The sequence below is a fragment of the Abramis brama genome (assembly GCF_963993115.1).
Source record: "Abramis brama genome assembly, chromosome: 12".
Taxonomy (NCBI): Eukaryota; Metazoa; Chordata; class Actinopteri; order Cypriniformes; family Leuciscidae; genus Abramis; species Abramis brama.
In genome coordinates, this window is record NC_139974.1 from 35,009,857 (window position 1) to 35,035,525 (window position 25,669).

General features: G+C 36.0%; 1 protein-coding gene across 3 annotated transcripts; it reads left to right on the forward strand.

The window, feature by feature from the left end:
• Positions 1–1,476: 1,476 nt before the first annotated feature.
• Positions 1,477–25,205, forward strand: col9a2 (procollagen, type IX, alpha 2). Of its 3 annotated transcripts, none has more exons than XR_014608403.1 (33): positions 1,477–1,844; positions 3,167–3,241; positions 3,933–3,968; positions 4,832–4,894; positions 6,295–6,348; positions 6,643–6,678; positions 6,909–6,932; positions 7,633–7,686; positions 7,903–7,956; positions 8,293–8,343; positions 9,702–9,758; positions 10,405–10,458; positions 12,167–12,220; positions 12,372–12,425; positions 13,149–13,202; positions 13,289–13,342; positions 13,449–13,502; positions 13,592–13,645; positions 13,904–13,957; positions 14,444–14,488; positions 15,502–15,555; positions 15,640–15,693; positions 15,779–15,832; positions 16,640–16,711; positions 17,106–17,141; positions 17,271–17,315; positions 17,408–17,440; positions 18,488–18,634; positions 19,642–19,696; positions 23,263–23,451; positions 23,536–23,613; positions 23,694–24,438; positions 24,685–25,205. XR_014608403.1 is itself a non-coding variant. In XM_084130684.1 (32 exons), the coding sequence occupies exons 1-32, from the start codon at positions 1,773–1,775 to the stop codon at positions 23,897–23,899; spliced, it is 2,076 nt and encodes a 691-aa protein (XP_083986810.1). In that variant the 5' UTR covers positions 1,477–1,772; the 3' UTR covers positions 23,900–25,205. The 3 variants fall into 3 exon arrangements, 1 of the variants encoding a protein (XP_083986810.1); XR_014608404.1 differs by having other exon boundaries at positions 23,694–24,424; positions 24,666–25,205; XM_084130684.1 differs by having other exon boundaries at positions 23,694–25,205.
• The last annotated feature ends 464 nt before the right edge of the window (positions 25,206–25,669 follow it).

A 25,669-nucleotide genomic window follows, 5' to 3' on the forward strand; every position in this document is an offset into this window, starting at 1 on the left:
ATCTTTGTAACTATAAAGTTTTGAATCAAAACTACATTCCCTTGTGATTTCCCTAGCAGTGGTTTTGTATTGGTTTTAAACACCTAGTTGGAAATATCAAATTAGTTTAGTAAGTTACAGCCTAGCTGTGAGCACTAAAACCACCCGATGGGCTACACGCAGGCAATAATCGACTATGATAAAGGTAGGCCTATATTTTAGCCAAAAGATTGAAATGTGTTCTCAGTTAGTATTTTTCATACCAAGGGAAGTTTCCACATGGCAATTACAATTGTCGGCCAAAACGTAGGCCTATGTCTATCACATAACCAGGGGCGTAGAATTTAGTAGGGACGCTAGGGACGTGTCCCTACCAATATCCAGTGACACTGATATATCCTTAGCAATAATTTCGATCAAAATTTAAAATATATTTATATTGATGTCCCCGTCCCCACCAATTTCAAAATCAAACCTACGCCACTGCACATAACGCTACGGTGGAGAGGTGTTAAGGCTACTGTATGTTTTCTTTTTTTCTTTTCTTTTTTTTTTTTACATCATTAAGGGTTTGTTGTTTAAATATTGTTTTACTGTTAATATTCTGTTGAAACTGATTATTTAATGGCTGATTCCACTTTCACAACTCATGCCATATCATTTTTGTTAATTGAACTGATTCTGAATATAGCCTTTTATACAATTAATATTATTATAAATTAATACTATTAGAAATTTTGTTTTTATCCATTTATATATATATATATATATATATATATATATATATATATATATACAGTACATAGAGAGAGAGAGAGAGAGAGAGAGAGAGAGAGAGAGAGCTATATAACAAAAACTAATAAAATGACAAAAACACAACAAAATTATTAAAACTTAAACTAAAATGAAAACTAAAAAAGATGAATAGCCTTAATATAATAGTATATTAATTATAATACTAATGTCACAAGCATGTTTTTGGACTGTAATAACTTTGACTTTAAGGTATATGCCCATTCAGAAATGTAGTATTTATTAAACAAACAAACAAAAAAAAAAAACCCATGAGACCCTGTTTTTGGACACTTTCTGGTCACTTTAGACTTTGTGGAACATGTCCCTAGTTGATGAACTATACGGTTAATGGTGGCCTCTGCACCAGTGTGAACTTTAGGAGACCTGCTTCACACATCCTTTAAAAATCATCTTGAGGCCATTTAGCTAAATGTCATTTCAAAAATGCCCAAGAAAAGTCACTGGTGTTGTACATTTTGGGGTTACAAGCATTCCAAGCCTCCTATAATCCAGACATGAGTGTCTGTTTATAATGCCTCAAAAACAAACATTCCTGCGTCCAGAAGCTCCACAGACCGTCCACTAAATCAACATCAATGATGTTCACGTACATATTCAAGAATCTACAGTATTGAGGTATTCAGTAATGGGGCGTGAGAAAGTTAGCTCTCTAGAACTCTGTTGTCTGCATGTTCAATCATCAGAAGTCTCCGCCTCCTGCGCGGGCCATGGCTTCTCAGGTCTGTCCGGTCCTCAGTGTGTTCTCTGGGTTCTCTGAGCTCCCTGAGTTCTCAGGGGCTGGCTGTAGGGCTGGGTTACACCTCTCTCAATCCTCCCCTCAGGTCCCTGCCACTGTGTTTTTCTTCCCTGTCCTGGGCAGCGCACACACTCACATACACACACCTTTCTTTTCCTGGATCCACCATCCTGGGCTGAGAAGCCAGGAGAGAGGGTGGCAAGGTTTAGAGGAACCGTTGGGACGATAGTGAATCTTCACCATGGCTAGATTCTTCATGATCTTCAGAAGCTTGGTCCTGTTGCAGGCGCTCTGCTTGGCCTTATCGCAAGTGGTGAGTTTGGCTGCGCTTATCTACTTTTTCTTGATGCTGGATGATCTTGGTTTTGCTGTCAAGTATGAGATCATGTATCTTGGAGAACATCTTTGATGTTTGAGATATGATTTACTGTGGATGGGACTGGATATTTATTCATTTAGATCAAATTCACACAATAGTTGACTAGTTTGGTAGGTGACCTGTTTACAGGAAACTTTTGATCCTCAAAGTTGCAAGATTTTAGATGTTTGAGGATTTTTTTTGGTGTAATCTTCTAAAAGTTTACCTAAGTGTCTTTATACAGCATGCAGGCCTGGTATTGAGCAATTATGCTATCCTCAGCAGTGTTATCTTTTGATTCTGAAAGCTTAAACAATTCAGTTTTAGTAACTGAAATGAGTAAATGGAGACCTGCTGAATAAAATATGAAGCAGAAAGTAAACATCAGATGAATAAACAGAGAGAGGAGAAGGTAGAAACGGAGAGATTACAAAGAGCCCATTGAAAATACACTGAAGCTGCTATTCAAACAGACAGAACCTGAAACTGCTTCCAGCAGAATAACACATACTTGTTACATTTAGATGAACCACCTCAGAGAAAAACGCATGCATGAAGCTCATATGCATAAAATGCAATGGACCCAATGAATGTGTACTGTTTTTTGAGTCCACCATCTTATAAACTCATGCATTGAAAAACAGATCTATCTTTGATGCTGAATGGGGGAGGGTCTGAGTAAACATTCCCAGCCTCTCTTTTCCCACCCCGGATGCCCTGATCTTTTGCCCTTTAATTTGGTTTTCATCACAAACCTTGTTCTGTCTATCAAATTTAAGCAAGTAGACGTGTCTGAGGCAGTGTTTGCAGTGTTAACTAAAACTAAAAGTCATTTTCAGTAAACTGGACTAAAGCTGGAATAAAATAAGCTGTAAACATACGCTTGAAAAATGTAATAAATTTAAATGACAAAAGCACATAACTAAATTGCTAAAACATTTGAAGACTGAAAATATAAAAATTATCTAATTAAAAATATTATAGCATATATAAGCTTGTAAAAGCATATAAATAATGCTTGTCTGAGGTCACAATTACAGAACAATATAGGCTTTATTTGTTTATTATCCAAAATTAGGCTTGCATACAAGAGAGATTCGACTAATTTCGTGAATTAAGGGTTTCATTTTTTAATTGTTAACACAACATTTTATAATAAATTTCTAGGTTTGTGGAAGTTAAATATAGAACCCTGTTTATATTTAAAGCGACTATCAGTGTACATCAATGTAAAGGCTTTAGTGTTGATGAAATTGAAACTCTGTGTTTAATTTTAGACCGGCCCACCTGGACCCCAGGGCCCTCCTGGTCTCCCTGGTCCCGCTGGAACGCCCGGTGCCGACGGCATTGATGTGAGTATTGGAGCCGCTTGGCTGCACCACAGGTCGAGCTGGTACAAAGACAGTCATTGTGCACCTTGTATCATGGGCCCCGAGTTCTGCACTACCAAAATCTTGCCGATAGAGGGCGCACAAAATAAAAATAATCACACAAAAGGGTTCTGTTGGAGGGTTGCCTCTTTCCCATATTGAGATAGAGAGAGAGAGCTAGTAGATGTTGGTTATTTGATACGGTTGTGGCCTAGACGGGGTTCAGTATAAAGACACTCAGCAGGATATACAACGAGCCCGACTGATACATAGCATAGAAAAAACAGAAACAGGATCCCAGCGTTCTCCCATGAGCTTCTACAAATACTGTAGGATATTTAGATTTTATAGTCATAAATAGTGACATATGCATATAGGGAAATATACAGAACTCTGACACCCAAAATACTGTAAATCTGATCTTAGTCAGGACGGAGGAGCTTTTTTGTGGGTGGAGTTTCACATACATTCATTGGTTTACTTTTTTTTAAAAACATTTCATTGACATTTTATATAGGCCTATGCTAACATGCAATTTTTGTTAGCTGTGAGAATTGAGGTTGAATATTTCAGATTAAGTTATGTTTAGTAAGTTGAAATGTTGTAGTGTCCCTTACTTTATATTGTCAGTTTCCCAGTCCATCTTTGCTAATATTGCATTTCCCTTTTACAGGGTGAGAAGGGTCCTCCTGGACCTCCCGGACAAATAGTAAGTGACTACCATAGTTGATCATAAATGTCCATTTGATATATTTACATAATCATTTAAAGGTAAAATAAAAGCCTGTTTTATATTTATATATATATATATATATATATATATATATATATATATATATATATATATATATATATATATATATATAAAACAGGCTTTTATTTTATTTTATATATATATATGAAAATGTAGTTTATTCCTGTGATGCAAAGCAAAATTTTCAGCATCATTACTCCAGTCTTCAGTGTCACATGATTCTTCAGAAATCATTCTAATATGCTGATTTGCTGCTCAAGAAACATTTATTATTATTATCAATGTTGAAAATAGTTGTGCTGCTTAATATCTTTTGCAGAAACCATGATGCTTTTTTTCATGATTCTTTGATGAACAGAAAGTTCAAAAGAACAGCATTTGACAGTCATTTTTGATTAATTTGGTGCATATTTGCTCAATAAAATAATTAATTTCTTTTTTTTTTAAATGAAAAATCTTACTGATCCCAAACTTTTGAATGGTAGTGTATATGAACATTTTATATATAATTAATTGGTAAAACTTTTTTTTACAGTGTTATTGTTACATATGTTACATGTATTTACTATAACTATGAATTTTGCATAATTACATGCAACTAACCCTCAACCAAACCAAACCCTAATCCTATAGTAAGGACATGTAGTTATTTAATATTACTCTGTACTTAAATGTATAATTACAGTGTAACAGAGACACATTAAAATAAAGTGTAACCAATTTATCTAATAAAAATAAATGCATTTATTTTGCACCAAAGTCAAAGAACTGAGTGTTTGATAGTATTTTAACATTTTCATGTGTGAATCACTTTACAGGGTCAAAAGGGAGAGGCAGGTGAACCTGGTCCTGATGGATCTCCAGGGGAGGATGGCATTGATGTGAGTGACACCTACAATTCAGGAATTACACATTTATACTGTAGCTCAGCCATAAAAAAAGGCAGTTAAGTTTGTAGTTTGGAGCTAAATCTCGTTTTCAATCAACACATTTGTTCCATAATGAATAATGCAATCATGTTCTGGTGAAGGTTATTCACACCTACACTCTGAAATGTTGGCATGAGACTGAGAAAAGAGATGTTGGTCCTAATGAGCAAGACTTTCTCAGTCACATGCTAAGAAGCAAACATTCCTTATTGGATTTACCACTTAATCTGTTCTGGAATGCCAGTCCCTGATTTTCCCCTCACTGGATTGTTTATAGTAAGATGTCTATGTACAAAAGTATCATTAAATAATTTTTACTCAATGAGAATATATACATGGATCTTCACAAATTAAATGTTCTGCTTATGAATCAAGTCGTCACCATTATTTATAGCGCTTTATACAATACAGATTGTTTCAAAGCATCTTTACAGCGATGGAAAATAATAATCAGTGATGCAAACAGAATTCTGCTGTAAAGCAGCTCTAAAAAAAGAGCTGTGTAAAGTTCATCAATTAATGAGTTTAATTTAGCTATAAAGCAGTGATGTCATCATCCAGGGGTGCGTTTCCCGAAAGCATCGTTAGCCAACTATGGTCGCAAGTTCTGTCGTTATCAGCATAGTTCAACGATTTGGTGTTTCCCGAAACCATCGTTCCAACGAACATTCGCAAACAGCATCGCAAACTTCTCTCAAGCTGTCGTTAGAAGCATAGTTTCTAGTTTACATGAGATGTAGACTGAATAAATCCTTATCTTCAGCAAAATAAGCAAGCTGACATTCAGTACAACCCGTGTTATTTATTTAGAATACATACAAATGTAATTTACGTCTTTTAGTTTGTCAAGAGATTTAAAGCACCGTTTTTAAAGACTGCGCATGTGCGAACGTACTCTACTATGTAAGAACGAGCCAAATATTGAGTCTGGTAATAAAGCAAAATAAAGCAAATAACTTATATGACAAAATCTAGCGTTAATTCGATCTCAAACAGATTAATTAAAATAAGTTATTAGTCCACCACGTGCGAGACGTCATAAACCAACGTGGTTGAACGATACTTTGCGACATACGGTTTCGGGAAACAGTCGTGACTAGCTAACGTTAGTTGATTTCTCCAACGATGCATCGTACTATGGTAGTTAAGCAGCGAGCTATATAGTTGTACGGAAACGCACCCCAGTTCAGTTCATCTGCTATTGTCAGTTCATATTGCTGAATATTAAGTGTCCCCAACTAAATCACTCTTTGAATCATCTTAGAGGTGTTTACATGACTCAGTGAATGATTCTAAATAATTACTGGCTGATTATTATTCTGAAGGCTTGTTTTCCTCTGTTATCTCTCCAGGGTTTGATTGGTGCTAAGGGTGAGAGGGGTCCTCGTGGTAATCCTGGACCAAAGGTGAGGAATTTATATTTTATTTTTCTTCATAGCATACACACAATCTACTCTATTCTAGTGGGCAATCCGTTGGCCAACCAACACACAATACAAACACACACAACATATATTTAAATGTAGAAAAAGTGATAATAGAGGACAACGACTGATAAGAATATCATGAATAATGAATGTCATGCATGCATACTGAGGGTATTATAAATAACATATACTCTTTTCAGTCGTTGTTAGTCTAAAAGTGTATAAAGAATGGAACACGTCTAATTCCACATGATGCTTTATTGATTTTCACAGGGTCAGCCAGGGCCGGTCGGACCACCAGGGCGACCTGTAAGTATAAAAAATATGTGAGGAATTTGTTGAACAAGAATAATGCTGCGAGTCCACCACTTGCAGTTTCTCAAACTATTCAACAGGTGACACAGTACACAAAACAGTAACATTTCCGACCTGATTGTTGATGTTTGAGTGTTTCTACAGACGCAATGTGCTGTATTCCAGTGCTAATGGACTACAGTCAAGCTCTGTTGCTAATCAATTTTTTTTCTTTTTACCCTCAGGGACCCGGACTGCCTGGACTTGCTGTAAGTAAGCCAATTAATAAGCCATTTTACTTCCCTATCCTTATTATTCCAAGTGAAACTGGGTCAATCCCGCGGTTTCACAAACAAGGTTTAAAAGACTAGTCCCAGACTAAATTACATGTTTGAGCTGTTTTGACATATCTTAAAATATCAAGATGCACACCAGTAATGTTTTTTTTTCTTTCTATGGAACGTTTATTAAAGCTATATAAATGTCCTAATTAAATTAAGGCCTAATCCTGGCTTAATCTAAGTCCTATCTGTGGAACCAGGCCATAGTGAATAAAATGTAGCGTGGGAAGTTGGAAGTTGGAGGGGTTGAGGATTTGTGATGTCAGCCAAAAGAATCGCCATGAATGAGAAGATTACAAAAACATTTTTTAGGCTACTAGAATAACATGCACCAATGAATAATGCCCTATGAATATGCATATGCCAATTATATAGGAGCTATGACTTTTAACCAGATGTACAACCAGATTTGTTTTTTCAGCATTTTCTCACATGCAATTTCAGTGAAAATTTCAGTTTGATTGAAAACTATTTTGCATGCTCCAAAGGCTTTTGCAGTGCAAACCCTACAAAACCTTAAGGGATCTTAGCCCACAGGGGTTTCTTCTGTTCTTAGATTCGCACATGCTTATTATGTATTAGATTAATAAACAAGTGTCTAATTTCACTGTTCATAATCTCATTACAGGGAGCACCAGGCCCCATTGGACTTCCTGGACAAATTGGACCTACTGGACCAAAGGTGGGTCTCATTCGAATACATCTTCCTAATAACATGATAGTACACAAATCTTTCCTGGTTAAGAATGCTGTGCATACTTAATCTTTGTTACTAGCTAAGACAACTGTTTTCGTTGTAGCATAAATAGTTTCAGTGGTAAAACATCACTCGGTAAACCCATTTAATTAAATGGATCACTGAACTGATGCCTGCTTGCACTCACATCTCTCATCACAGGGTGTCTTGGGAAGTCCTGGACCTCCAGGATTACCCGGACCTTCAGGCAAGCCTGTAAGTCACAGTAATTTTTCATTTACTTCACTTTGAAATGTAGTCTTCTCAAGTGAAACCACAAAATCTAATTCTGTGTATAAAGCTGTAGGGCTGATAATAAATCAGTGTCAGAACAGTGTAAAATGACATCTCATCTCACATTGCATTTCTGGGCGTACGTTATATTTCATTTTCTACTCTATTTCATTTCATTTCTTGAAGGCATCCATTTGGGATCTGCTTCAGAACCTTTTCACTCCATGATAAATAAACTCTCCAAACATATTTATTTCTTCCAAGCCACCTGCATTTATATCCACTTTCTCAATTTATTTATGTCATTGTCATTTTCAGGGTCCGCCAGGAAAGTTTTTGGGTTTAGAGGAAGGCAGCGCTGACTTTCAGGTAAGGTTGTGTCTGCAAACCATGATGTGCCACAACTTTTCCAGCAGTCTGAATTCCAAAGTATAATCTCATTCATTATTTCCATAGACATAAAAAAACACAGTAATTAAAGAGCTTTAAGCCTCAAACAAAACCAGTCAGCTCCAAACTGAATAATAGCATCACAACATTTTTGACTCAGTGCAAAAAAGTTTATAAGGGAATAAATGAACAGCCAATCATATAATCACAAAAAGAAAAAATGATACATAAAACATTGGCTATACCATGATAGAAAAATAACTTCTTAATGCATTTTTATTAGTCTTTTTGACTTGTTTTTCCAGTAGAAATTTCTAAAAAGCCTCAAAATCTTCTTGACTTGTTTTCCAGTAAAAATATCTAAAAAGCCTTTAAATAATAAAATTAATTAAAGATACATTGACAGTATTTATGAAGATGATAGGATGATAATATTTTTATATATTCTTTTTAATATTTATAGATTTTTTTTTTTCTGGAAAATTAGACAAAAAACTTAAAGCTTTTTATGCATAAACTAAAAAATGCAATAATAAGTAAAAAAAACAAATATAAAAGCTATTGTTGAGAATGTGGTTGCAGAGTTGATTGATTTCATTTGTTGTCATTCGCAGTGATTTATTTGGAGGTCCTTGGTTAAAAAAGCTTGAGAAACCCTTCCCTAGATTTATGGTACAGTGTAAAAGTAAAGCTAAATATTTGTTTGAAATCTATAAACAACAAGTTGATACTCTTTTCACAATTCTGTCATCATGTCTTACATTGAAAGATCAATATGTGCTGTATATAATCCTTCACTATTCAGTCCTAAGTCTATTTGAAATTTCTTTTTGGCTTTCTTATTTTTGAATCTACCCATCTCTGTATTTAGTTTCTCTCAGAGTTTGCCCTGTTATACGTTTCACACCCCTCATTGATCTCAGTGTTCATAGATTTTCCTAATGAGCTTCATTAAATGGGTGTCATCAAAGGCTTCTGCCCATTAGCACCTATCTGGATCCAGAATCCCAGCGAGTCCCAGGGCTGTGATCTGCAGCCAGCCTGCCAGGAGTCTGCTCTGCACTGGGGCTTGTGGGATCACGTGGCAGACTGGTTGACTGCTTCTCCTCCGGCCTAGAGCCCAGCTGGTGCCCTGTACTGTCTGGATCAATCCTTATCATCCATTTACTGCAATTAGAGGGCTGGTGATCTGAGATCTAGAAAAAATCTCCGAGCCCTTGCTGCCCTTTTTCACTCAGCTGTGATGGTTTGAGTTAAACAGATCTGACAGTGATTGTTTAGCCTGTGTGATTTAGAGTTGTTCTTTTTTAATCCAATGTTGCCACTGTGTGTTCTAGTGTCCAACCAACTGTCCACCTGGGCCGAAGGGTCCTCAGGGCCTACAGGGAGTGAAGGTTAGTAAGTTTGAATTTTAGATTTTTCTAAGATTTCTATTTTTCTATACCCAAAAATGAAATTTACTCACCCTGAAGTTGTTCTAAACATACACGAGTTTCTTTCTTCTGCTGAACACAAAAGAAGATATTTTGAAGAATATGGGTAATCAAACAGTTGAAGGGCCCCAGTGACTTCCATAGTACTGGAAAAAAAATCCTGTTGAAATCAATGGGGCCCATCAACTGTTTGGTTACCGACATTCTTCAAATTATCTTTTGTGTTCAGCAGAAGAAAGAAATTCAGGTAAATGCATCAGAAATTTCAATTTTGGGTGAAATATCCCTTTAAGGGCATTGCAAGGGTCAAGATGCAACCCCCATGACTATATTCACAAAATAGCACAGCCTTGAGTGCTTTATTGCTTTTATATTTAGCAAAACTAAAACTAATTCAGATTAAAATGTTATGTACTACATAAGGAAATGAACTAAGTGCCATCCTTCTGCTAGGACTGCAAAGGTGTTTTGCATCATAGCTTTACTATACTTGTGCATGGAATGATGTATTGACCCATCAGCATCTGGGACTGGAACTTTTAGTTTACTAAGATATTTTACAAAGTGGTATGATTAATGGCTGATCCTGAAATTACTTTCTTCACAGGGACATAAAGGTCGAGTTGGCGTACTGGGAGATCCAGGAAGCATTGGAAAATTGGTATGTTTTTCCTTCTGATGATCAGCTGAATCCTTGTTATAATATTAATAATAATATATTTAATATATAGTTCTATAATCATATACTTGTTTTAATATCTATATATTTAATAATTCAACTAACTTTCATTATATATAGTATTATTCATTGTGTGTGTGTGTGTGTGTGTGTATATATATATATATATATATACACAATAATTTAATAATTTTAATATTTTAATCATTTTTTTATAATTTTAAATCATCTTATGAACAACAACAAAAAAAAAAAAAAATTTAAATATTTAATATTTATATTGAATAATTACAATATTTTATTTATTTTAAATATAAAAATGTATTATTATTAATTGTACAGATACAATTTATAATTTATTCTACATTTACAATGATATTTTTATATTATTATACAATTTATATTTTAAGAATTTTAAATATATTATTATTAACAACAACATATATATATATGAAGAGTTCAGATGCAAAAGCCTCTAAGTGCCATCTGAAATTTTCTTCTAGAATGATCATTTTTATCAAGCTTTCACTTAAATGGCAATGCAAATTACCTATTAAATGTCATTTAAGTGAAATGACTTAACTTAAATATACGAGCTTGATAAAAATTATCATTCTAGAAGAAACTTTCAGATGGCACTTAGAGGCTTTTGCATCTGAACTCTTCATATATATGTTGTTGTTAATAATAATAATATATTATAATAATATATATATATATCTATATCTATATCTATATCTATATATATATATATATATATATATATATCACCAAAAAATATATATAATTATGATTATTATTTTTAACAACAACAACAACAATAATAATAATGGTAATAATAAAATATTTTAACATATTTATATAATAAAAAATGTCAATTCTTTTGAAAAAGTTATTTAAAGATTGGTTATGTTGGTGACCTGACCTGTCTTCATACTTAAACATTATGGTTGTTCTATTTTAGTAATAGGCTCACAGGGAGGCCAAATGGTGTGTACACTTTGCCACAAAGGGGCGCATGTGAGCACCCTCCTGATTCATAAAAAAGACAAATGGGACACAGCCCCTTCCAGCTTTAAACTTAATAAACCTCATATCACACAATGTGGAACAACAAAAATACTGATAAGTTGGTAGAGTCAAATAAACAATGTTTCTTATTATGCATCCAGATCATGCTTTGAAGGGCCCCAGTCTCTCCAGCATGCAGAGCAGGATTATGAGCTAATGAAGCCCCTCAAGGCGTATAACTGCCTCTAATCTGGGTGTGACTCGCAGACAGAACACATTGACCCAGATGAAAGGAAATAGGGGGCCGGCAGGTACTGAGAAGATACTTGCCTGTGAATTAATCAGACTTAATGAGCCCCACAAGGACATTAGAATGGACTACAGGGACAGAGTGGATTTGCCCGTAATTCAGAGCACGACTGTCTTTGGAAAGTTTTGAATTTAAAGTCGGCATGAAATGAAAGTTGTGACAGTCTTTTCTTCCCTATTGTGACGTATATTAAAGTGAAATGGCTTCTGAAATGAGAATTTCCTATCAGGACACACATATCCCGAAAATTAGTCATATATTGAAACAAATAACTTCAAAGCGACAAGCCACACAATATCCCAAAATAAAAGGTCATTTTTTTCTTTCAAATGTAAATATGTGTTTCATCCTTGTATTCTCCATCCTTAGGGTACAAAGGGTGATTTCGGCATCTCTGGTGAACAGGGAATTCCAGGCCCTCCAGTAATGTATTTATTTCTGTTCGGGTTATTTTATTATTTAACCCTATGTTGCTGTTACATCATTGCAAGTAATTTTAGCAGTACATTCTATGAAGGTCCTAAGATCACCTGTGAAATAAAATGTCTGCTTCTCTCTACCACAATCACTTTAGGGCCCTCAGGGTCTGAGAGGATATCCGGGAATGGTGGGACCGAAAGGCGAGACGGTGAGTCACAGTTCCCAAAATATTACTCGTAATCTGTTTATGTCAACACCAAATATGATTTTTGACTGGTTTGAGGAGATACAGGCCTACAAAAGGATACATAGCAGATGGTGTCCATCAGTGTTAACTAAAACTAAAACTATTTTTTTTGTTAATCAAACTAAAGCTTATGGAAGCTTGTTGGGGGGGGGGGGGGGGGGGCTTTTTCTCTCTCAAAATTGTAAGATATAAACTGTGAGAAAATATCATAATTATGATGTAAAAAGTTGCAATTACCTTTTTTTTATTATTATTCAGTGGCAGAACCAAGTTTCCATACAAGCTGGAATAAAATAAAATTGAATACAAATATTAGATGAAAGCTACAGTATATATCTATAACCATCTAAGGATGGGTGTTTTTGGTCCATCAAATATGTGGTTTATTTTATTACACAGTCTTTGTGTGTGAGATGAGATGATAATTTTGCCAGGCGGTTTTAAATTTAGACATTATCAGTTAAATAAGAAAGAACATATAACTTATTGTGAATTTTAGCTCCCCCACTGACTTGTACATCGGCTTGACTTGCATACATGGGTTTTATTATATTCTGAAAAAACCCAGTGGAACATAAAACAAACATTGCACAACTTCAGTTATATTTGTAGGACAGCAAATCTCCACAGACTTTGTTTTACAATCTGTAAAAACTTTAAAGTGATTCACAACTTCTGTGACAGGGACCACGTGGTTACAAAGGCATTTCAGGACCAATCGGCATCCCTGGACGCCCTGTAAGTCTGAAAGTCTTGTGTGAATACATTTCATTCTCATAACTGACAAAAATACATTTAAATTATAAGCTTACTGTGCAATGCAGGGTGAAGAAGGACCCCAAGGACCACCTGGAGAGCCTGGTGACAAAGGTGACGTTGTAAGTATTAGTAATATTATTCACATCTGTTCATCCAGGCATTCATTTATCATTTTACATGTTAAGTTATCAAACTTTTCATCCATATATCTATTCATTCTTGTAGGGAGAACGTGGTATACGAGGGCCTCAGGGAGTGGTGGGAAAAAAGGGAGAGAATGTAAGTTAAAAGATGGCCAATTTAAATGCAATTTAAAACAGGTCCGCTAAACTTATGCTCTTAATCTTTTGATTAATGTTCCTTGTCAGGGTCTTCCAGGAATTGATGGAAAAGATGGTACTCCTGGCATCCCAGGAATAAAGGTATGGATGACTCTTTTTCAGCTCTTAAATCAATTCTCACAGCAGCCATCATTATTCAAGGAGACACATGACATATGTAAAAGATAATGCATAATGCACAGTCAGAGTGAGCAAGTCTTGTTTCTTCCAGAAGGGGTTCTTTTTGCAAGATATAATATCCAATATAAATGCAATATACATATATATAAAATATAAAATATTATACATTGCTAAAATAAACATTAATGAATGCTGCACTTTCCTATCCCTTTTTTAAAGGGTGCTTCAGGACAAAATGGAAGACCTGGAGCTCCTGGTCCACAGGGAGAGGCTGTAAGTGGAATTTCATACTTCATTATCCTTACCATATCATATACGCAGTAATTATCATCATTAAAGGTTCAAGGAAACTTTCCCCATCTTCCTCACATCTGTCCATTGTATTCCCTCTGTTAAATGAGGATCATTACATATAAAAAGTAAAAGTTTAGTGTGTTTTCTGCCTACAGTCTCAGAGTGACATTCTTGCCCTCACTATTTTGGAGCTTAAACCACCTTGAAATTGCTCTTCCTATTAACTATTCATCATCATCAAACATGACTCTCCTGGTGACTTGGGGTAATGGAGCATGCTGGTTATGATACAAAACATCACAACGTACCTGCGCAAGCCATAATGCAGGCGCCCTCGCTAACAGGATGAGTTATTGCAGCCTTGTTCTGATATCAGCACAAAGTAAAGGACAGACATGAAGCTCTCCACGGAGGCCTGCAGGGGTCACTACATTCATCCTGCATGCTATTTCTCATATTTTGTAGGGTTTGCCTGGTATGCCTGGAGCCAAGGGTGAATTGGGAGTTAAGGTGAGATCATGCAGTTATTTTATGAATTTCTACACGTTTTTTGTTGTTGAACTATAAACTAGTTTTTGGTGTTCAGGATGTCAGTTGATACAATACTATCCACAGTGCTGGGAAGTAACAGATTATATGGTAACACTTTACAATAAGGTTCATTAGTTAACTCCATTAGTTAACATTAACTAATAATGAACTGCACTTATACAGCATTTGTTCAACTTTGTTAATGTTAATTTCAACATTTACTAATACTTCATTAAAATCTTGTTAACATTAGTTAATGCACTGTGAACTAACATGAACAAACAATGAACAGCTTTATTTTCATTAACTAACATTAACAAAGATTAACAAAAACAGTAATAAATGTATTGCTCATTGTTAGTTCATGTTAGTTAATACATTTACTAATGTTTAATAAAGGAACCTTATTGTAAAGTGTTACCGATTATATGTAATCTGGATTAAATTCCAAAAATTTAAATCAGAAAAAAATGAATCAGATTAAAGTTACTTTTTTATTGATTACATGATTACATATTCAGTCAATTATTCATAAGTTATTGATTTTCTTTTTTTTCATTGACATGCAGGTAAACAAATAAAATCAAAACATTCTAAGTGTTTTTTATTGTTCATTTTAAAATTATTATTATTATTATTACTTATGACTTAATTATTAGCTTTTCATCAACTCACAAACCCCTAATTCACTTCATTTTTGTAGAATGTAATATATTTTCTTTCTCTTTGTATTTTTTTATATCAATGTAATACAAAATAATCAAATTCAAATCTATGTGATACACGAGTTAGGTCAAAAGTAATCAAATATAGTCAGATATGTTACCTAAACTGTAATCTTATGGATTACGTTACTAGCTACAATTTGAAATTAGCATGAAATTTGTAATCCGTAACAGACTACAATTTGTAAGTAATCTACCCTGCACCGACTATCCACTAGTGCTTCATTCTACCCGTTCAACAATTTATTTGTTCTCTTTTTTGTTTAGGGTGAGACGGGCCCTCGCGGTTTGATGGGAACGCAAGGCTCTCCAGGACCTCAAGTATGTCATATCATTCAAGGACACTGGTTTACAAATAATCTAAAAGTTTTTTTTGGCTCCTCATTATGTTTCTCTTTCTCTCAGGGAGAGCCCGGTCCTCCAGGTGAAGCTGGCATGGAGGGAGTCCCAGGGCCAAAGGTCAGTTTCCATCCTCATTTACAAATCATCCATTTAACATTGAACGAAATGCTCTTTTCTTACCTTTTTGATTCTTGTCCGATAGGGTGACAGGGGTGAAAGAGGACCAGTTGGGCCTTCTGGTATTGTTGGCCTGCCTGTAAGTTTCGTGGTCATTCATCAGATATTTATTTTCATTATTTTTCTGCTATAATCAGGGTTCCCAGGGTCATTGAAAACCTGGAAATATTTTGAAGGATTTGTTCAAATAAATACTAACACTTCACTTGAGGCCTTTATATATAATACATTATAAAAGTATTCATAATATACATTGTAATGCATTATATATTTTCATAAATAATTGTAGCCAAAGTTAAAATATAATATTTTTTTTGTGTAACAATGAATAAGTATTATGTAATGTTAAGTATTATAATGTTTTAGAAATATAATGTTAAGTATAATAACTGTGAGATTATAAGGTGCATTGCAAGGCATAATTAATGCATTACAAATACTTTTATAATGCATTATATATAAAAGTATCAAGTAAATTGTACCTAAAAAAACTGCAACAATAAAAAAAAAAAAAAATATATATATATATATATATATATTTTTTTTTATTTTTTTTTATTGTGATATAAATATATGTGTGTGTATATATATGTGTGTGTATATATATATATATCACAAAAAAAAAAAATATATATATATATATATATTTTTTTTTTTATTGTTGCAGTTTTTTTAGGTACAATTTAATATATATATATATATATATATATATATATATATATATTATTTTATTTATTTTTTATTATTGTTGCAGTTTTTTTAGGTACAATTTTATATATATATATATATATATATATATGTGTGTGTGTATATATATATATATATTCTATCAGAAATATCAGGATTGTTTTGTCATTTTCACTTATCTTGTATGTTTTACTTGCAGGGAAGTAAGGGAGAGAGAGGGCCCATGGGCGTCCCAGGTGGTCAGGGTTTAACTGGAACTAAGGGTGACAAGGTTTGTGACCATATGAACACAATAATTAAGAGTAAATGAACTGAGGTTATTTAAACTGGTACAGTGATGAGGTCTGACCACATGGGGGCAATCTTCACTCATGATTTGACTTTCCTAGTAGAGGACATCTATGCTCTTAGATAATTCATGTCCATGTTTCCAAATAATACCCCTCAATTCAATATGAAATATCCTCTTATGGACACTTTAATGTTTGTTGTCCTTTAATCTACAATATCCTTGCCATTTAATACACTGAATGATGGCGGTAAAAGCCGGTTGATTTAGTGTGCTCAGAGAGTTTACGGTAAAATAAGATATTACCAACAATAAATTTGTATCCATTAGAGCTTACACTGAGAGATATCTGATGTACAATTGCATCTACTTACAGGGATTCCAAGGCAAAGTGGGATCAAAGGGAGACGTTGTGAGTACACCCTCAGAAAAATGCATACACATATTTATGGAGTGAAATAGAAACCATACATCACAGTCCACATCACAAAAGATAACAACTTAAGGTGACATTGATGGATCTCACCCGCTTCTTTCACAGGGTAATCCTGGTGTAGAGGGATTGGCTGGCGAGAAAGGAGAGAAGGTAAATAAGTCTTGTAGTCTGATACATTTATTTAATAGATTGGTTCCAGAAGACTTCTGTTCATCTTAAAAATGCGTTTCTCCATTTAACAGGGACAATCTGGGGAGCCTGGCCCTAAGGGACAGGTAAGGACAGCATGAAGAACACAGATAATGCAAAGTGAAATGCGGAATTTAGGTAGATTCAGCTTCATTTGTTTGTTTTCCAATAGGGCAGGACATGACAAACTATCTTGAAGGTGAATTGTGTCAGTTCTTTATTTTGAAATGCGTCATGCCGCCCCAGTTTTGTCAGTACTTTTACACAAGCCATTCTGACGTGTGTACTTTTGGCCCAAGCCACCCAACCAATGGCGGGAGTTAGGGGCGGGACTACTCTTTTGTCCTATAACAAAACATGTTTATGCTTTTGACATGTTTATGGCAGTGCTATTATTAACTAACTAAAAAAAAAAAAAAGGTAATTTACATAAAGCTGAAATAAAATAAATATGAATATTAGATAGAAAACTTAAACTTAAAAAATAAAACAAATTAAATTTGAAATGTTGTCTTGGAAATTAGACGAAATAAAATTAAGTTGCAAATTAAGTTGACAAAAAAAAAACCCACAAATGATTGAAAATGTCAATTTCATAAACAAACTAGAATTAAAATACAAACTGAAAATATAAAATAAAAGCTAATTCTAAATATTAACCAATATTATAGTAGTATATAAATTAACATGGTTTATGGGACATGTTCAGGAAACCTGTTTGGAAATGATCATTAATATGATATTGCTCAGACTTATTATTATTCTTTTGCCCAAAACTACCAGACTAATGATTTTATCTTGGCAGACTGTAAAGCATAAAATTATTTATAATTGTAATTATCTATTTTGTAATTGATATTTGCTTTGTAATTTATTATGTTTTGCCAAATTAACCAATTCTTAATTTATACTATTATATATTATAATCTGCCAGTTTTCCACAAAAAAGGCAAGTACCACTTGAAAATGTCAAAATTATTTTTGCTTTCTCATTTTTTACCACTAGTGGTGTGGAAATGACACACTTTACCTTTAAGATAACACTTTATTTTACTTAAGCATTATCCTAGTACAATCAATAGTGAACATCCCAGTTTCTTTATTTTCTCAATGACTGCCTCCTCTATCAACAGCAAGGTGTGACTGGGGATCAAGGGCACAACGGCCCCACCGGAGATCCCGGGAAACCAGGAGACCAGGGTCCCGCAGGCTTACCTGGTCCACGTGGCCTGCCTGGAGAAAGAGGAGTTCCAGGGATGCCAGGAATACAAGGAACAACTGTGAGTGTTCAACAAAACCTCAAGAACAATTTCCATCACAGCTTTCCCAACCTACATTAACCAACAAACAATTCTGTTTACGCCTCAAAACTAAAGTATTGCTCTAGCCAGACAGGTTACAGTCGAAACACTTGCAGAGAATAATGAAAACTCTTCGTATGTACGATTTTTGGATTAAAAAATCCACTAGAACAGTGTTATATGTTTTGTTGACTTGTGTACTTACATTATCCCAAATGTTTCCAACGTTTAAATCCAGAGAAATCCACAATTTTAAGCAGTGAAACGGCTGTCAATGACGTCATATCCACGTTACCCTCGATTTCCGTAGAAACCATGGAAACACCAAAGATGCTTTAATATAGGATGTGTTTTATTAGACAGGTGAGCCACTGTTTGGAGACCTTTATTGACAGAAAACTAATAGCTCAACACGTTTAGTCTTATTGTTTGAATCTCGTTTTCTTGATTTACCGCGTTTGTACCATGCCTCAGAGACAACACTATTTTGTCAAGTGGCTAACATAGCAAAATCAGAAAGAGCTTTATTTGTAGTAACAGTAATACAGCATTTTCTCCACCATACAATATATTTTAAAATGACCTGCATCCAGCTTTTATTAAAATGATATTCTAATATCGATCTAGCTTATACCACAGTTTCCTGCTTCATACCACAGTAATCTTAATAAAAGTTTAATACATTAGTTCATCCATGAACATGAACAGAAATGAAATCATTTACTCATCATCCATCATGTTGTTCTGAATCCAAAAGGAGAGGTTTAGCCTCCTAAGCTGCTCTTTTCCAAAAAAACATAGAGAGCTGTGATCACTATTTACTTGAATTATATGGAAAAGAGCAGCTTGGACATTTCTAAATATCTCCTTTTGTGTTCCACAAAGTCAAACAGGTTTGGAATAATAATAAAGGATGACAAAATGTTCATTTGTGGGTGTGCTATCCCTTCAAGTGTTTTTATCATTTTTATGACTTCTCTTTTCAGGGTCGTGATGCTACGGATCAACACATCATTGAAGTGGTCTACAAGATGCTTCAAGGTGAGAAACAATCATTGTTCTTTCCGTAAATGGCCGCAATCCAAATTGGCTGAAATCAGTGTGTCAGAAAGAGGGCAGCTGTAATCTATCGCTCTAAATCTACAGTACTCTTCATCCTTCAGAATGTATCAATCTGCAACTCATCACTCCTCAGGGACAGCTTTCCTGCCAAACGCTATTTATCCGCTGCTCCAAATTGACTTCCACACAGTTCTGTTTTCTCTGGGATTGTCAGGCTATGCTCTCTGGCCTTCTATTCTGCAAGAGAGAGATGACCTGAAGTTGCCCGCGATAACCCCCAGTTTCACAATGTAATCCCTCAGCCTTGCGATTGCAAACATACCTTCACACTCACGTGAAGCGAGCGGAAAGATTTCTCTTTCGTTCCCCATTGGGAATCAGATTAGATGTGGAGATTTGGTCAGTGTGACACCTTGAGAACTGGTACAACAGATGAACGTCCAGCTCTGGGTGGTTATCTTAATGATATTTACCCAATGTTGCACCCGGTGAGATGTGATTGTGTCCTAAGCGAAGGTTTGACACCATTTGCAGGGATTCTTTTCAGGGTTGAGCGCCTGAGTCTCCACACAGAACACATTTTTGCATTCCACTGTGCTACTTGGCTAGATGGATTTGACTGCTGCACATGAGACTGCGTTCTAAAAATGCAGCGCTCATGTTAAAAGCAGTTCACTTTAAAGAAATGCATCTTTAGATCTTAAGTTTTTCCCTTTCACTGCCCTACATTTCACGTTTTTGCATTCCACTGATTTGCTTTTCCATTTGTTCTTTATTTAAACATGCATTAGATCAAGGGTTCTCAACTCTGGCCCTCAAGATCCACTTTCCTGCAGAGTTTAGTTCTAGCCCTATCAAACACACCTGAACAAGCTAATCAAGGTCTTCAGGATTTCTAGAAAGCTACAGGCAGGTGAGTTTGATCAGGAATGGAGCTACACTCTACAGGAAAGTTGGACTGCGTCTGAAAACAGTGCAGCGTTTGTTCGCTAAAGCACCTCATGAAAATTTTTTCAGTTTTTTAAAAATACGTCTCTAGGTGGATGTGTTTAAACACTGCACTTGCATCACGCTCTTTGGCTGTCTTGCGTCTTTCGCATTGTCTCATGCATGATGCAGGGCTGCCAACTCTCACGCATTGAGCGTGAGACTCACGCAATTGACACTTTTCACACGCTCTCACGCCACACATCCATTTTCTCACGCACAGAAAAATTGCAGAGCAAAGAGGTACTTTTAATATTAAACTAATTCTCTGCTCTTAGATTCCGTCAATTTCATTACGAAATTCAGACAAAAATACGTTTGGCGCTTGTAAATGTGACGTGACAGATCGCTGAGCGCCTCAGTTCAAGTGCACGTGAACCGATCATCTGTTACTTTTTTATTTAAAGATGCAGTACAACTTACCAAAAGTATACATAATATCGACCAATTAGTGTTTTTCAACCACGGAAAGAGTTCAATATAACAGCAGGAGAACAATTATGTCACATAACGTTACATTTACCTCAGGAAAGCCATTTAATGACCATAGCATGTTAATTGAATAGAAAAAATAGCTAGAGAGGAGATTTTGCTGAGCACTATATCCATTATGCCATATATTATGCCATTAAATAATTGTTATTATAACAAAAACTGCATTATATTTAATTTAATTTGTTATTTTTAACCTTTAATAATACCAGCAGATTGGGCCCTCTATGTTTACAGCATTAGATGAGATTAGAATAAAATTTAAAATAAACGTATCCAAATTAGTCAATATTGAATCAAAATCGGAATCAAATCACAAGAATGGAATTGAAATCTTGAAATTTTTGTCAAGCAATAATAAAAACTGTATCCTACCAGTCATTGTACAATGTAAACATTGTAACATGTTGTCACTAAACTTCATAAAATTCTATTTAGTTACCAAATGTTTTGACAATCACAATTACACTTATTGTGATGCAATATTTGTGGTTCCCAATCCTGGTTCTGGAGTACCTTCAACACTGCAGATTTAGTATTTTCTTATGCCTGCTAGATCATTACAAATCACACTTTACAACATGGATCTAATAAACTTGGGTACGCCGTGTGTAGACTGTGCGATGATGACACCTATTGAATCGTAGGCTACAACACAAGTTAGTGTAAAAGAATAAAACGTCATTAGCATGCGCTAGTGGTAAACAAATAGAGCACGATGAATCACACTTTGGCAATTGTGGTGTTTATGTATGCTGAAAAAAAGAGGAGGAAGCGAAAGAGGAGAATTTGGACGCAGTCATGGCTAGGGAAAAGAGGCCAACTTGGCATGCCAGTTTTGCAAATGAAGCTTTATTTAGGTAAGTGGTTTTAAGTTTTAGTGCCATGGAAAGTTGATCAATACACCATTTCATGTTGCATGTTTATTGGCTAGTCAGTAGACGTAGGTCGTAGCAGCAAACACACTGTGAGGTGATTATGCAAAATTTCTGACACTGTCAGAAAATTATCGCAGTCTATCTTTGGTCGCAAGACTGGGACAACGGCCATCTTTGAACATCTCACTGTATGATGTAGGACCACCTTTTAGGAGCCACGACCACAGAAATCGCCATGATGATTAAAGAGCTGATGAGTTGAACCAGGTGTGTTTGATTAGAGAGACATCTGAAATGTGCAAATCTGTGGGAACTCCAGGACCAGGATTGGGGACCACTCTAGATCTAGATGTGCATGCTCTAGATCAGTGGTTCTCAATTCCAGTCCTCGGGACCCGCTGCTCTGCACATTTTGTATGTCTCCCTTATTTAACACACCTGAACCAGATCATCAGCTCATTAGGAGAGACTCCATGAACTGAACTGAGTGTGTCAGATAAGAGAGACATACAAAATGTGCAGAGCAAGGGGTCCCGAGGACTGGAATTGAGAACCACTGCTCTAGATGTCACGTTGTGCTCGTGTCTCACGACTTTTACAGCATCTCACGCATGACACAGTGTTCTAAAAATGCAGTGCTGAAGTTAAAAGAAAACCTTGCTTTAGATCAAGTGTCAAACTCCACTCCTGCGGAGTATAGCTCCAACCAGCTCAAAAACACCAGCCTGGAGGTTTCTAGCAACCCTGAAGACCTTGGCTGAATCCACCCCATTACATGCCCCTGAATATGCCCTGGGCACTATTTGAGGGGACAGCCATTTGTAGTGGTGTCCGAAACCATAGTGCACTTTATTGAGTGCATTCATTGTATCCCAGATTGCACAGCTTGTACACTCGGCTGTCAGAATTCGCTCACTCGTTTATATTCACTCCTTCAAGTGAACAGTATTAGTGGACTAACTTAGGGAATAGTGATTGAGGGTTTAGGGGGTGATTTCGGATTCATCCCTTGATAAGCTGGTTCAGGTGTGTTTAATTAGGGCTGCAGCAAAACAGAACAGTGGCCCTCCAGGAATTGAGTTTGACACCCCTGCTCTACACTTTTTTTCATTCCACTACCGTGTCTCTTGTTCATGAATGCAAAAATACATGCTGCCTGAACTCATTTTACTTCTATTCCTCTGACAGAAAAGTTAGCGGCGGTAGCAGTGAGCGCTAAGAGAGCGGTACTTGGCGGAGCAGGCGTGATGGGACCTCCAGGTCCTCCGGGACCACCAGGTTCTCCAGGACCTCAGGGTCCTCATGGACTGACAGGCGGACGTGGCATTCCTGGCATCATCGGGGGCCCAGGACAAATAGGAAACACTGGCCTTAAAGGTTAAAAAAACTTCTAAATGTAGATCTAGCTTAGTTCAGTTAACCTAGTAACTATATATCATCCCCATGTTTCTGTTTTTGCAGGGAAGAGGGGTGCAAAGGGAGAAAGAGGAGATCTTGGACGCCCACACCCTGGCCAAACGGGACCACCTGGACTGCCAGGTAAGTTCAAACTACGCCCACCTTTAAAGTCCCTTGAAGGTGTGTTGGTTAATTAAGCGGCCCACCCTGCTCTCTCACAGGTCCTCCAGGTATTGACGGTGTGGCACGTGATGGTAGGCCAGGCGAGCGAGGACCACAGGGTGCAGCGGGTGAGGCGGGCCGTCCTGGAAAAGCTGGTCCTTCTGGTCTTCCTGGATTTTGTGAAGCAGCTGCATGTTTGGCAGCATCAGCCTACACTTCTCCCAGACTACAAGAGGCGGGAACAGTGAAGGGCCCATCCACTTAAATCAAGCCCTCTACTGGGGCATAAGAACATCTGGGAGAGAGAGAGTTAGAAAGAAAGGGGAGAGAAGCATGGAAAGAGGAGCACACAGGCCTTCTCTTCATTGGACACATTGTGAGGGGGAGGGAGCAGCCGTTGCCTGACATTGTGAATTATTTTTGTATGTGTTAGGATAGCATATGTATGAGTTGACATCTACGGAAAGGAAGTTTTAAGGTGGCAATGTTAGCCAATGCTGCTCTGTCCCACCTCACAGTACAGAGCGAGGTGAGAACATTGCCAGTGACATCACCGATGACATCATCATCATCATGCACCATGGACTAGAAGAGCTGTGAGAATGACATTCAAACAAAGGTGCTGTTTTTGTTACTAATATTTTTGTTTTATGCATCTGATCCAAATGATGGCAAGATTTTTACAAGCCAGGAAATTCCCCATTGATTGAACCAATAAAAGAGTATTTAAAGCTACTTTATTAATAGATTCATTTACCTTATGCTTCAGTAAACCGCTTCCCCGGCTCGAGTTGATACACCATGGCTGAATCCGAAATCGCCCCCTATACCCTCAAATAGGGCGCTATTTGACGGGACATCCATTTGTAGTAGTGTCCAAAACGTAGTGGACGTTATTGAGTGCACTCATTCAATCCCACAATGCACCGACATAACGAGTGTACAGCCGATGTACGTTCAACAGCTGTCCGAATTCGCTCAAGTGAACCGTATTAGTGGACTAATGTAGGGAATAGTGAATGAGGGTTCAGGGGGCGATTTCGGATTCAGCCCATGTCCCTGTTTGAGCCATGAAGCATCGCCTTTGATCTGTTCTTCTACGTGAGATGGTGGCGTGCTCCCATTAACTTTATCCTTGATTCCATGCTGTAAATCTTTGTAAATGTGTTTTAATTTTGTATGGAAAGGGTGGGTTTAGAATATAAAACAGATCCAAAGTTAATGACTTTAATCAGCATTCAGGATCAAACGCCAAACATTGCTCAAACTGAATTACAAACCTGTATGCCACTTCCAAGTTACTGTGTTATGTACTTCGAGAAGAACTGATTATCTTCATTAACAACTATTTATTGTTTTTTTTTTTCTTTTCTTTTTGTTTTTTTGTCTGGTTGTTCAGATTTACCCCAATCAATAAAGAGGATCTTTTTGTAAAACTCAATGTTCTTCTGTATCGTGAACATCTGAGAGGAACAATGATTTTAACTTTCTTTAAACAATTTAAACGATTTGAACGTTCTTTCTTCTGGATCTGACATCTTTTTTGTTGTAATAAAAGATATTCATTTTGATATTAGCCTTGTTCGTGATGAAAAGCAGCATGCATTAAATTCACATGAATGCTACGGTATCTATTCATCCAAAGCACTTGATTGTTGTTAATTTAAGCAAAGGAAATAATGATTTGATGTAATTTTTGAAAAGAAAAAAAAACATTAAACTGTCTCCATCCTTCTTGCTCAAGGATACGACAGCAGAAAATCTGTATTACTCCTTTATATTTTTTTATTACACAACTCTGTGGAATACTTGATTCTGATTGGTCTGATATGTCTTAATATTCTCCGTTATCATGGCAATACTGTCTACCACTCATTTGGATAACTAAAAACATACTTAACACCAATTTATAGAATAAATAGTGTAATAGTGTTCACACTAAAAATCACAATAGGAAAAATCCACTTCAAATACTTGGATAATACACTTATTTAACTGATAAAATGAAGTGTGGAATGAGAGGTGCTATCAGACT

What these genes read in the sequence shown, in the direction of transcription:
- col9a2 (XM_084130684.1), top strand. Translation starts at nt 1,773, where the DNA reads ATGGCTAGATTCTTCATGATCTTCAGAAGCTTGGTCCTGTTGCAGGCG. An exon ending in CTGGCGAGAAAGGAGAGAAG is followed by an intron (nt 17,316 to 17,407) that starts GTAAATAAGTCT and finishes TCCATTTAACAG; the next exon opens with GGACAATCTGGGGAGCCTGG. An exon ending in AGCCTGGCCCTAAGGGACAG is followed by an intron (nt 17,441 to 18,487) that starts GTAAGGACAGCA and finishes CTCTATCAACAG; the next exon opens with CAAGGTGTGACTGGGGATCA.